This window comes from Centroberyx gerrardi, chromosome 14 (assembly GCF_048128805.1).
Source record: "Centroberyx gerrardi isolate f3 chromosome 14, fCenGer3.hap1.cur.20231027, whole genome shotgun sequence".
Lineage (NCBI taxonomy): Eukaryota > Metazoa > Chordata > Actinopteri > Beryciformes > Berycidae > Centroberyx > Centroberyx gerrardi.
In genome coordinates, this window is record NC_136010.1 from 11,001,342 (window position 1) to 11,013,329 (window position 11,988).

The 11,988-nt window shown below is 42.1% G+C and overlaps 2 protein-coding genes across 3 annotated transcripts; one reads left to right on the forward strand and one right to left on the reverse strand.

The window, feature by feature from the left end:
* Nucleotides 1-1,033: 1,033 nt before the first annotated feature.
* On the reverse strand, nucleotides 1,034-8,364 carry LOC139927675 (ceramide kinase). The gene is made up of 13 exons (XM_071919901.2): nucleotides 7,969-8,364; nucleotides 6,814-6,909; nucleotides 6,407-6,544; nucleotides 6,092-6,220; nucleotides 5,284-5,347; nucleotides 5,027-5,172; nucleotides 4,856-4,930; nucleotides 4,530-4,682; nucleotides 3,801-3,906; nucleotides 2,847-2,950; nucleotides 2,549-2,745; nucleotides 2,154-2,467; nucleotides 1,034-1,622 (listed from the first exon to the last, which is right to left on the reverse strand). The coding sequence occupies exons 1-13, from the start codon at nucleotides 8,111-8,113 to the stop codon at nucleotides 1,520-1,522; spliced, it is 1,770 nt and encodes a 589-aa protein (XP_071776002.1). The 5' UTR covers nucleotides 8,114-8,364; the 3' UTR covers nucleotides 1,034-1,519.
* A 915-nt stretch (nucleotides 8,365-9,279) lies between these two features.
* naa10 (N-alpha-acetyltransferase 10, NatA catalytic subuni) lies at nucleotides 9,280-11,877 on the forward strand. 2 transcript variants are annotated; one of them, XM_071919895.2, is made up of 8 exons: nucleotides 9,280-9,452; nucleotides 9,647-9,745; nucleotides 9,870-9,928; nucleotides 10,020-10,065; nucleotides 10,199-10,314; nucleotides 10,476-10,520; nucleotides 11,033-11,117; nucleotides 11,285-11,877. In XM_071919895.2, exons 1-8 carry the CDS (start codon nucleotides 9,432-9,434, stop codon nucleotides 11,465-11,467), a joined length of 654 nt encoding a protein of 217 aa, XP_071775996.1. In that variant the 5' UTR covers nucleotides 9,280-9,431; the 3' UTR covers nucleotides 11,468-11,877. The 2 variants fall into 2 exon arrangements, with proteins under 2 accessions (XP_071775996.1, XP_071775995.1); XM_071919894.2 differs by having other exon boundaries at nucleotides 11,033-11,116; nucleotides 11,275-11,877.
* Nucleotides 11,878-11,988: the final 111 nt, after the last annotated feature.

The window sequence follows — 11,988 nt, forward strand, 5'->3', positions numbered from 1 at the left end:
TTAGGTCATATGAGACGCATACAGTAGGAAACTACCTACATTATTTATTTTTGTCAGATATTTTTGTGGTATTTTATTGAGTGTAGAGTTATATTTACAGTTAGAATGATATCTCTTGAATGTTAAGAGTAAGAGTGTTGTTTGTTGTCAGCAGGCTAGTGTTTACAGTCAACATCCCACTGATACTGCTGAGAGACACACACAAAGCAACTACCCCCACATGTTATTTTTTGTTTTGGAGTAATAATATTTATACTAGGAGAGTTTGTTGGTCTGGTTCAGTAAGAACATATAGGTGGCTCTGATCATACCAGTTAGTCTTGGTTGTAAAATGGTACAAAGACCTGGGAAAAGGGAGACGTGTACAGTATCCTACTTCAGGTGAGACAGACCTCAAGGTAGGTCGTTTTTTAACTGTTGACAATTATTAACAAAAGCAGCTGGCATACTGTGGTAGTTAATCCTTCACAATGCATGAATAAGATTTAGCACTATGACTGCAGTTTGCTGTTCACCTTGTCTGGGTACATTCCAGGTAGTCACCCTGCACTTCCTTTTAAACTGCCTGCTGCTGACTGATGATGTTTCCTATTACCTATGTCTGTCTCTACCAGGTACATGGCCTAGCTGGGGGCCTCCCAACTACACACACACACACACACACACACACACACACACACACACAAATAACAAGACTACTCAGTCCACCTGCCAGACCTCGGAGGACAAAGGGAAGTACAGCGGGTCAAAGACGAACATGTTACAGTTGATTTAGTTTTTAACATTATTTTCTGTTATTGTACACAATGATAATAGCCATGTCATGACATTCCACTCGATGTAATTCATGGTTCACCTGGTATGGTATGCTGCTTTGATAATAGCTGCAACTGCATAATTTAACTTGATTCACAACTAGAAAAACTTGTTCCCACTGCAAGATTGTTTATGTAGAAGGCAAGTTGTTGCTACTCTGAAGTCAGTTTTAATGATGCATTGCATTGTTTAGTTACTCTTGACAATCACAACAATAAAGCGTAATGGAGTCAGTCTTTTTATTGTAAAAAAGATATGTTTATGCAACAGCTTTTTGGTCTCTGCTGGCATGTGCCACGTTTTGATTGACTGGAAGCTCAAGTGAACATAAATTTACAGAAGCAAAAACAACACATACAAGTTAGAAAGAAACTATTTTGCTTAAATTATGTGTCACAATAAAGTAAATAATTATTTAACACTAAGTGTTTTTTCATCCAAAATATTATGGAGCAGTACTGTATATCAAACACACACACACATTCAAGAATAAATAGTCCTGTTTTACATTAATGCTAAAACCTACAAAAGTGCCTGAAATATTAGGAACTCTTTGGTCTAGACAGACTGCAGTATCCTTAAACCGAAGGCTTGTTTGGTTCCTGTGTTGACACATTCACGCCTTTCCTTACCCCGACTCCCATCATCATTTTTCTCTCGCCAACTAAGACTGAGGTTATATTGTTTGGTAACTTAACATCTATTAGTGACTCCTGTCACACTTCCCGTTTCTGTCTCTGCAGCTCTGGAGAGCTGCTCCGTCCTCGATGCCGCGGGCGTAGAGACGCACCAGCTGACCATGGACCCTGAGGGGGGGAAACATAGTGGACACTGCTGGTTAAGACATGGTGCTGCTGAGAATACAGAGGCGTTGGAAATATATGACCTTTGACCTTTTGCAGTATGTTTTTTGGTCTTTTCCTGTGTGCCTATATGATTGAGCTGAGTTACAATTAAGGCTTTTTAAACTCCGGTACACAGGATTACTCCCAACTAGTATATTGTATTTTAAAGTCCCCATGAAATGAACTCCTATTACGTTTACTTCCTGGAAAACAGAGTATCTTTCATTGTGACCCCATGCTGCACTAGTAGGCGGAAATATACATTTCTAATCAATAAAACCATCAGATTTTTGAACAATCCCATCCCACCGCACCCCTTCCATCAAATAAAATTGCCTTTCTCTCTCTGACTCATATTCCATTGGTTTAGACTTTTTAATAATCCCATTATCCCCTAATAATGTCCCGCCCCAACATCCTGCTTCAACAGTAAATGCATCAAATCAGGGAAGTAAAGATGCTGTTTCATGCGGTCTTTAAGTAATCCCTCACCTGCAGAGGATCTCAGTGAAAGGCAGAATCTCTCCATCACAGTTCCACACTGAGACAGAAGGAGCCTTGCTGCAGCACAGACCGCACAGGAAGGGGTTCATTCTCTTCTTGTCGTTTGTCATGCCTCGCTCCTCCCCTCTCTCTGCCAGGTGCTGCTGGGATCCATTCCTGCTCTTGGTCTCAGCATCCTGCGCATATGCTTTCTCTTCTTCATCTATACCTCCTTTCTCTTCGTCCCCTTCCTCCTCTTCGCCGGTTGGGAGGGAGAAACGAACGGCCTTCACGCGGTGGACCTCCACAAAGGGCAGGTCAAACTAAGATATGTGGAAGGATGAGGATGAGTCACGCAACATATCATACTTGCTAGTCCTCTTTTGATACAAAAGTCCCCGTACCTGGTCCTGTGTGCTTGTGTGCCTGTAGAGGAACTTGAGGAAGCCTAGGGGGTGGGTGTCCCATACCAGGATGAGGTCCCCCGTCCCGTCAGCCAGGTGAGCAGAGGGAGAAAGGCCCAGAGGACTTTTGGGACAAGAACTGGACATACAAGTGAGGGACACACACCTGAACCTGCCCTCCACACTCACCCACTCACCTGGAGAGAGAGAGAGAGAGAGAGGATGATGCATTAAAACCAATCACTGCACAAACATGATTGATGACTGTTAGTGTCCAGCTGTGTATCTGTGTTGTTACCTTCTGAGTCACTACTGAACTGGCTGAAGTGGGAGCTGTACAGGGAGCCGGAGTCTGCAGAGTGGGGGAAAAGTCTTTCTGTGCTTCTGGAGCACACACTGCACCTAAACACACACACATGCAACACAAAGATTTTTCACTCTACTTGGAAGTCGGTTAAATAACAAGCCACTTGACCTTGGCCTTCATTCATGTGTGTATCATAGCCCACTCGCTAACAGCCGGGGGTAGTTGCCCCAGACAAAGAGAGAGGTAGGAGTCCAGGAGGCCCTGGCTCGCCTTTCTTCTAGATCAAGTTCCCCTGCGTTGCCATGGTTCCTGCTCTCCTTAAGGTAAACCCAACACCTGAGTCCCTGTTGCAGGTGGTAACAGTTACGATGTCGCAAACAATGAATTTAAACTACATCTGTGGCACTCTGATGATGATGCAACTGCCAGGAGCACTTTCTCTTTCTCTCATTACAAGTGTTGAAGGGATCATGAAAACTAGGTTAAAATCATCCTCAGCAACTTGTAGATAAAAAACTTAGATAAATAAAAATCTTAGATGGAGAATGGTATCATGTAATCTTTCATTACAAGTCTAACAGAAAGGCTGGGACTAAGATTGGGTATCAAGAAATGTAACAGGACATAAAGAAGTTTATATGCTACTGTGGGCTTCTTCCGACTTCGTCCATTTTAAACATTACCACCTTGTCTTCTTGGCCACTACTCTTATTATCCTTTCAGATGGAATGACTCACTTTGACAGTTATAAAAGAGTCCCCAGGGGCTTAAAAAAAGACTGGTTGTCATGGTGATACTGGGACTCATGGAGACAGCATACATAACAATGATGACATATCATGATGGTTACAAATAGGGAAAGTTACTATGGAAACTTGCTATTTTATGTCAGTTTTGTATACACCCCCTTTCTATGTTGCTTCCTCTTAGTATTTGATGTTTTACCCCGACAGGCAGCGTGTGTTGTCTCTGGGGCTGGAGAGCAGGGGGTCTGCTGGAAGGTACTGAACTACGCCTGCATAGCTTCGGTTGCTCAGGTAAACCATCGCACCTGGAGGGAGAACAGGGAGGTTGGAAAGATTGAAAATACTCAAAAACTAGAATCATACAGTATAAAAAACATATAAGGAGGGAAGGTGGTTTTGTCATATCAGATGGTAAAAAAAACCCATAAGGATGTTTCACGTCTTCATGACTTGCATCTTAGTTACGCAACTAAAAGTGACAAATTTGTAACTTTTAGCTGAATGGAAACACAGGGAATCTAATAACTTCAATGGAACACGCACATCCTAAAGTTTTAACTACAGGTGCTGAGCAGAGATACGATCAACCTTCGCAGGAATCGCCGTGCTCACTCTCGCTTTCTTTGATGTGTAAAAACCAGTAGAATATCTTCAGTAGAAAAAAGAAAAAAAGGCATAATGTTTCTTCTGCATTTATAAAAAAAATAAATAAAGAAAATGCATAATGAGCACATGAAAGATTTGGAAAACCTACTTCTTTTTGAGTGTGAATCATCTTTTTTCTACTTTTTTAAAAATACATCACAAAAACATCAACATTTCGACCGCATGGGTCTTCATCAGGATGTCGATTTTGGGAGCGTTTTGGATACAGTGTGTGGACTCTGTTTTTCAATGTTCATTCATTGAATTGAACCACATACTGTACCTGAGTAGTCATATCTGAGAGGTCCCATCCAGCGGTGTTTCTCACTCTCAGCCAGGACGTCCCCATAGAAGCCATAGCCCAACAGAGAGACAGAGTAGCGCACCAGAGCGGAGGGGTGGTGGACCGAACACACGTCCAGAGGCTGAGAGTCTCCTGCAGGGTGTTGTGGGAACGAGGAGGACAATGTGGGTTAGACTATTATCTCAGAGGTGATGAGGGTGCTCAGGTTTCCAGATGCTGATGTCCAACAATAATGAATATTTCATGCAAAGGTCATGTAAAATAGTGCTTTGGTGTTATGGAAAGGAAATGCAATCCTTTCTCACCAATGATGATGTGCAAAGCTGAAGTAATAGGGTCAATCACTCCTACTGTGGCAAAACACACACAGTCTGTAGAACCTGTGGAAACAATAGTGCAATAATATCAGTGCCATTTAAACCCAGCTTCAACTCTAACTATATCAGTTTATAAATGTCTAATAACAGTTTCATTACCCGCAGGAATGATGCCGATATGAAGCGGACAGGGCTCCAAAGTCACAGTGGGGTCATTCTCAGAAAGGCCCGCCTCTTGCTGCGTTCGCCCAATCAAACCGTGAAGTATTTCGCTGAACATGCCATCCCCACCCACACACACCACGCTGTTGTAAACAAACACAAGAATTTCTTTTGAGAAATCACCTCCCAGCGAGCTTAGCTGCTGTAATCCTCTCACACCACAGTGTTCGCATGGGCGTGCTGACATGTCTTACCCGTCAAACCCTGTCAGGTCTTTCTTCAGTATGTGGTCCCTCGCCTGGTTTGCCCGTTCAGTTACTAAAAAATGGATGTTAAGGAATTTCAAAACTATTAATGATTATGGAAATGACGTGTAGGCAGCATATCGGTTTCATTAATCACTTTTGATCATCAGAGGTGGTGACTCACATGTCACATGTTACATGACTTGGACTCGAGTCGGACTCGAGCCACAATTTGAATTGCTTGAGACTTGACTTGATGCATGAAGAGAATACTTGACTCGACATGGGTTCTGGTGACTTGGGACTTGATTTTGATGACTTGAAAAGGTTTCTAAAGTCTTGTGTGTTCTACCCGACAATTAAATTAAAATTCTGTTTTCTGAATTTATATGGAATGATTGAATTTCTTGAAGTTGAAACTGATTATAGAAATAAAAACACATGATGCTCTTACCATGTTTTTATTCTATTAAAGTTCTAGATGTTCTGTTTCCTTTAAGATATTACATTGATACTGGACTCTTGACTTGTTCTGACTTGACTTGATGTTCTACATTTAAACTTGAGACTTGACATTAATGACACGGACTTGACCTGTGTTCTACATTTAGACTTGGGACTTGACTTGAGACTTGTGCCTCAAGACTTGAGACTGACTTGGGACTCGAGCAAAGTTGACTTGGTCACACCTCTGTAATGATCATAAGTAAACCAGTCTAATGCTATCTTGAACAGAGATGTATTCATATCTGACAAACAAAATGATAATTTCCCCACAGGGGTCAATGAAGTATCATCATATTATGTTGCTTCTTACCTATTACATGAGAGCTGATGCCAGCCAGCTCAAACAGAGGGGCAACCAGAGAATGGTAGATCTTTCTTCCTCTCTTCTTCCCTCCAAACGGGTTGATAAACACCAGCAGCCTGTGCGGGCGCAAGGGACCTGCAGATGATGGACAGACAAAAAGAATTAGGCAGAGTGTGGGTCAGTGAGATCTGGCAAACTCCCCCACATGTGACTGTTAGGGAATTTGAAAATAATCAAGTATGCGTAGTAAAATCATGACCCGCTTAGAACAGATAGGAGCTGTAAAGTCAGTTGGTGTCCTGTCTTATCAGCCATCCTTACTGTGGGTTTTGAGGGCAGCTCTTAGGTGTGTCGTCCACTGGTCTCTGAGGACCCGACTGGGGCAGCTGAACTGGGTCCGGCCCAGTCTCCATAGCAACCCATAGGAACCGCCGCCGCTGCTGCGCTTCACATAGAAAACTGAAAGTGGATGACAAACAGATGAAGAAATACAAACTCTGTAGCACCTGATGCGCTGTGGGAAAGCATATTTTGGTAAACTGCGGCTGTAGCCTAAAGGCGATGTGTTGTGCCGCTTGTGGGTAAATGATTCATGTTCTCGTCTCATTCTAAAGGAAATAGCAAACAAATAAAAGGTCTGCAGTGCTTACGGCCGCGTTATTGTTTGCTTTAGCATTGGCCGTAACCTTGGGCAGGTGATATCTGATCGCTTCCCTCAAAAAACCCACCTGTGAAGTCTTTGTCTGTGTCTTCAACAGACTTGTGGGGCAGAATCTCCACCTGACCCTCCTCCACTCCAATCACCTCTGCTACAGGCACTGAAACTTTAATCACACAGACAGACAGACAGAGACACAGAGCAAACTTCAGTGGACATGTTTTTTTTTACATGCATGGTAGGCTGCTGTAAAAACTGTAAAGATCATTAAGGAGTGGTATAGTTTATATACATATCAGGCCTTTGGGGAGTGGCTTATCCTTATAGCTTATACTGGCTGTAAAGAGAGGTTTGAAAGCTGAATTCAATAGTGAGGTGGTTCTCCAAGACCACACAACCAGGGACAAACATAAAGTATTTGGAGGCATTTCAGTGGTCAGAAGAAACACTCAGTCAACTCAGAGATTAAGAAAAAGCCTGAACATGCTGTATAGCCATATGCTCTGGATATTCTTCAACTGCTTTAGTGAACTCACAGCAGCAGTTGCAATCCACATAGTTTTCCAATAGTAGAGGTGTGTATGTGTGTGTGTGTGTGTGTGTGTGTGTGTGTGTGTGTGCGTGTATTTCGCGCGCCGGGAGGCGTGTGTTTTCATTCCCTCTTTGTTTTGAGTAAACTGTGTATGCAAGTGGTGTTTCGTGTTTGTGCTGTTAAACTTGTTCTTCACCTTTGCTGAAGGCAGTTGGGCTTAATTAAGAGGATCTTTCTCTGAAATCGTTTAATTACCATGCATTTAAGATTAAATAGGAGCATTTGTTTGGTTTTTTATAGCCTACTTCAAAGAATGAAAAATTACTGGCTTTATCGGTCTTATTTGTATGACAGTCTAATACAGATAGGACTGATATTTTCAGACAGGTTGGGTGGCTTTCCATTAGTGTTTCTCAGCTACAACCTAGTTGGAAGTTGAGTATTTCCCTGTGCATGCATGAGTTTATTTGTGTAGGCTATTATGATTCATATAGGCCTATTGTTACATGTAACTACATGTAAATGCTGAGGTAGTTACAAAATAATATCAACGTGAGACTGCTTGGGTGATGCTTCTCTTATGACACTAAAACCAACTACCATCTTTTGTCTTCCCGACATGCTGTGGGACTTTATTTGTCTGACTTATATAGGGCGAATAACATTTTGGAAAGCAAAGAGTAGCGCACTTACTTGTTTTCTTATCGCGATTCTTCTTGTCAACCTCAGTCCAGTTGAAATACCAGCCCGTCAGCACCGCCCGGTATCTTTTTTTCCCGACCCACAAACTTGACTCCAGCCTGAGCTCTATGTCCATTCTACATCTGGAGAGGTCCATTAACGGCAGCGTCGCTCTTTCCCGTTTCTCAACAATCTGATATGATCACATTTTATACCCACACGAACTGAGACCAGCTGCATCTTCGAGAATAAAAAGCGATATGATAATTTTGATAATTTGATAATCTGATCTCGCCATCAGTCAGCAGCCCACCAGACTCTCCTTATCTTTCCTGTGGAAACACAGCCTGCATCTTCATCTGATTGGACCTTATCAGCTTTCCTGAACACACTTAGGACAGTGAAAGTTTAAAACCACCGACGGTCAAACAGGTGTTATTCCAAAAATATCCGTATGCTCAAGTCCCTCCCAGTTCACACCTGCAAAATTTGCATGTGGCTTTGCTGATTGGACGTCAGTAGTTTACCTGCAGAATTAGCATAGGCCATGACTGAAGGTGTTCATGGTCTTTTAATACATGTTGTGAAACAAAAAGAAAATAGATTTTTAAAAGGATAACTATACAATTATCACAGGAAAATTATAAATTTTATAGTAATATTATTGTGATACCATAGGGCGATAAATAGGTGACATAAGATGAGCCCTATACACACACTTTTGTGTGTGTGTGTGTGTGTGTGTGTGTGTGTGTGTGTGTGTGAGTGTGAGTGTGAGAGAGAGAGACAGACAGACAGACAGACAGACAGACAGACAGACAGACAGACGGGGGGGAACGACAGACAGATTAAAATAATTTCCTTCCGTGTTGTTTCCTACCACCACTGAAGCCTTAATACAGTGTTCCAACAAATACCGCTCATATTAATTTTATGTTTCCATTGTACTTTCACTGTATGAACTTCAGTAGCCTACAATCACACATGGGTGAAGGTGAAGAATGAATCAGAGTATTCACTGTGAAGGAGGCGAGTTTTTCGGAAGTGAATGTGTCCTAGAACGTTCATCAGGAATTACTTCCGGCGTGGCAGGCAAGCGCATGCTTCCCTAGCACGCACCGTGAAGCTCGCGGTCATATTCCACAGTATGATTTCCGGGTTTTCCGCCGACGTACATTTTCCTTAGCAATAAAAGTCCCTTGAGGACATGTGCGTATATGTGGTACTCCGTCCAAGCGTTAGAACTTTTATTTTGAAGTCAAAATGCAAACGCTGACCGGAAATTGGTGTCGTTATTGTGGCTAGCTTGCAGAAGATGCTACTTCCTCCCCCTCCTTACTAGCAAAGCGACTCAGCTAGCTAGACAACTTCACAAAACCTTTTAGTTTCTGTCAATATTATGAATTAATTGATCACTGTAACTTAGTATAGTTGATTGGTGTTTACGCAGTCCCGATAACAAGCCATCTTACAAAATGAATATACGAAACGCAAGGGTAAGTGTGTTGCCAAGCGTCTCCACCAACCATGCAATTCTAGCTAGCTAATCTTTGCTGCTAGCTAAGCTAGTTACTATAGCCTACGCGCTAGCTGCCCGAATTGTCAGTAACAGTGTTGACATTGTGTCATGCAGTGTATGTGTTAACTAGTTAAGTAAATAACTGTTTGATTTATTTTTCCTCTCACACAGCCGGAGGACCTTATGAATATGCAGCATTGTAACCTGCTGTGTCTTCCAGAAAACTACCAGATGAAATACTATTTCTATCACGGATTGTCCTGGCCTCAGGTGATTCATAATATTCTTTACCAATTACTTTTCCTGCTACAGTTACTGCATCCATCAACCATGTCCGTATAGCCTACTAGCAGCCCGTACATTTAACAACCATTGTCCCGTGTCAACGTTTCAGCTCTCATACATTGCAGAGGACGAGAACGGCAAAATAGTGGGATATGTGTTGGCAAAGATGTGAGTATCTCTGAGCATATATGAGGAACTGAAGTCAGTAGATCCTCTGTGTTGTGTGATGTTTTCTAATGGCTTTCTCTCAACTCTGCAGGGAGGAGGACCCAGATGATGTTCCCCATGGCCACATCACCTCCCTGGTGAGTGTGTGCTTCTCCAGAGAGACACACATCACATCTCCTGCACCGGTTGTATTACTCAGACAATACTCTTGTCATCAGATGTTTGGCTGGCTTGTGCTGAGCAATGGATATCCCTCTCTGTGTCTTGCAGGCTGTGAAGCGCTCCCACAGACGTCTGGGTCTGGCTCAGAAGCTGATGGACCAGGCCAGCAGGGCCATGATAGAGAATTTCAACGCTAAATATGTCTCACTTCATGTTCGCAAAAGGTAATGCCCACTTTCAGATTGTCATGTCATGATCTTTGATACTGTGTTCCTTTTTATCTTAAGATAAATTGCCAGTTCCCCATTTACAAATCACTCTCTGACGTTGTACACATATTACTGTGTGTGCAAGGGACTTATAAATCCTTCTCTTCTCTTTGTAGCAACCGGGCAGCCTTGCATCTGTACTCAAACACACTCAAATTCCAGTAAGTCCAAAGCATGTCTGTCCCTGACACTTTTTTCTTGAGCCAATGTTAGCTAATATAATTTTGTATTATATTGTTGCTTGTAGCACATGCTCGAGTCACAGGTATATTGTCACAGTGTCAATATTTATACACACTACTTGTTTGACGTTATTTTTTATCCCTTTTTTTCTTGTTTTCATATATAACAGAATATAGAATTAAGTGAATAAATAAATGAAAAATAAAAAAAAGCATATCTCAGGTGTTAATATCTCTGATATTAAAGAAGGTAAGGACCCTTTATACACACAACTTGTTCAAGTTTGTTTATTTATATAGCCCTTTATCACAAGCATGACTCAAAGGACTTTACAGAGAATGAGCCTAGCTAAATCTAACTGATCAACAATCAATCAATCATGGAACAGAATGATACAGGACAAACATCAGGAAGAGCAAGACATAACAGCCTGTCTATTCTACACAGCCTTACCTACAGCTTGTTGATATTTCCCCTTGTCCTTCCACAGGATTAGTGAAGTAGAGCCTAAATACTATGCGGATGGGGAGGATGCCTACGCCATGAAAAGAGACTTGGCCCACATGGCCGATGAGGTGACTTTACTCTCAGGTTTATTCACTGTGGCACCACATGATGGTGTTCCAGTGACATGATTTTTGGTCCTTGTTGTTCCCTCAGGGGATATTCAGCACCTCTGAACTGTGTTGAGAACTTGCATTCTGACTGATGATGTTTTGTTTGGCGTTTATGGGTCCCACAGCTGAGAAAGCCAGGAGTGCGTGTGTTGGGTCAGGAGGCCCAATCTGCTCAGAGCCTGTCGGGACCCGGAGACCAGGAGAGAGAGGGGGAGAGAGACAGCGGGGGAGAGAGCAAAGAGCTGAGCGAAGTCAGCGAGGCGACGGAAAGCACAGACGTTAAAGATTCCTCCTCCGATTCACAATGACCCTGCCATCCTAGCAATTTTTAAATTCATCCCTCACTTCCTCTTTTTATCTCCCATCTGACAATATTTTTGGCTTTACAAACTGTGACCATCTGTGCATCTTAGCCGTTTACGCATTATCCACTTTTTTTTTTTTTTTTTTTCTCAGATCTCTCTCTTTTCACTGTAGTGACCAACAAAGGAGACTTGGAGAATGAAATGAATGGGGATGTTTTCTAAATGAAACTAATGTTAAAAATGAATAACTGGTTTCAAAGTTTTTATTGGACTGCTGTTGTCATTACTAAGAGTGGCCCCAGCTCCTGTTAGATTTTCTGGAATTGAAAACATAAAGAATGCTTTTCAATTTGTCTCAATCAGGTCTCTTAAGTATTTAACAAAAATACTCAAAATAAACGTTTCAAATAATACTTTTGGTACTGCACTTGTTTCACTGAGTAAGTGTCAACAAAACCAGTGTAGTTCACTGTCAATCACAGTCCTTCTTAAAGGTAACCACTATGTAGTAATCTAGCCAATAA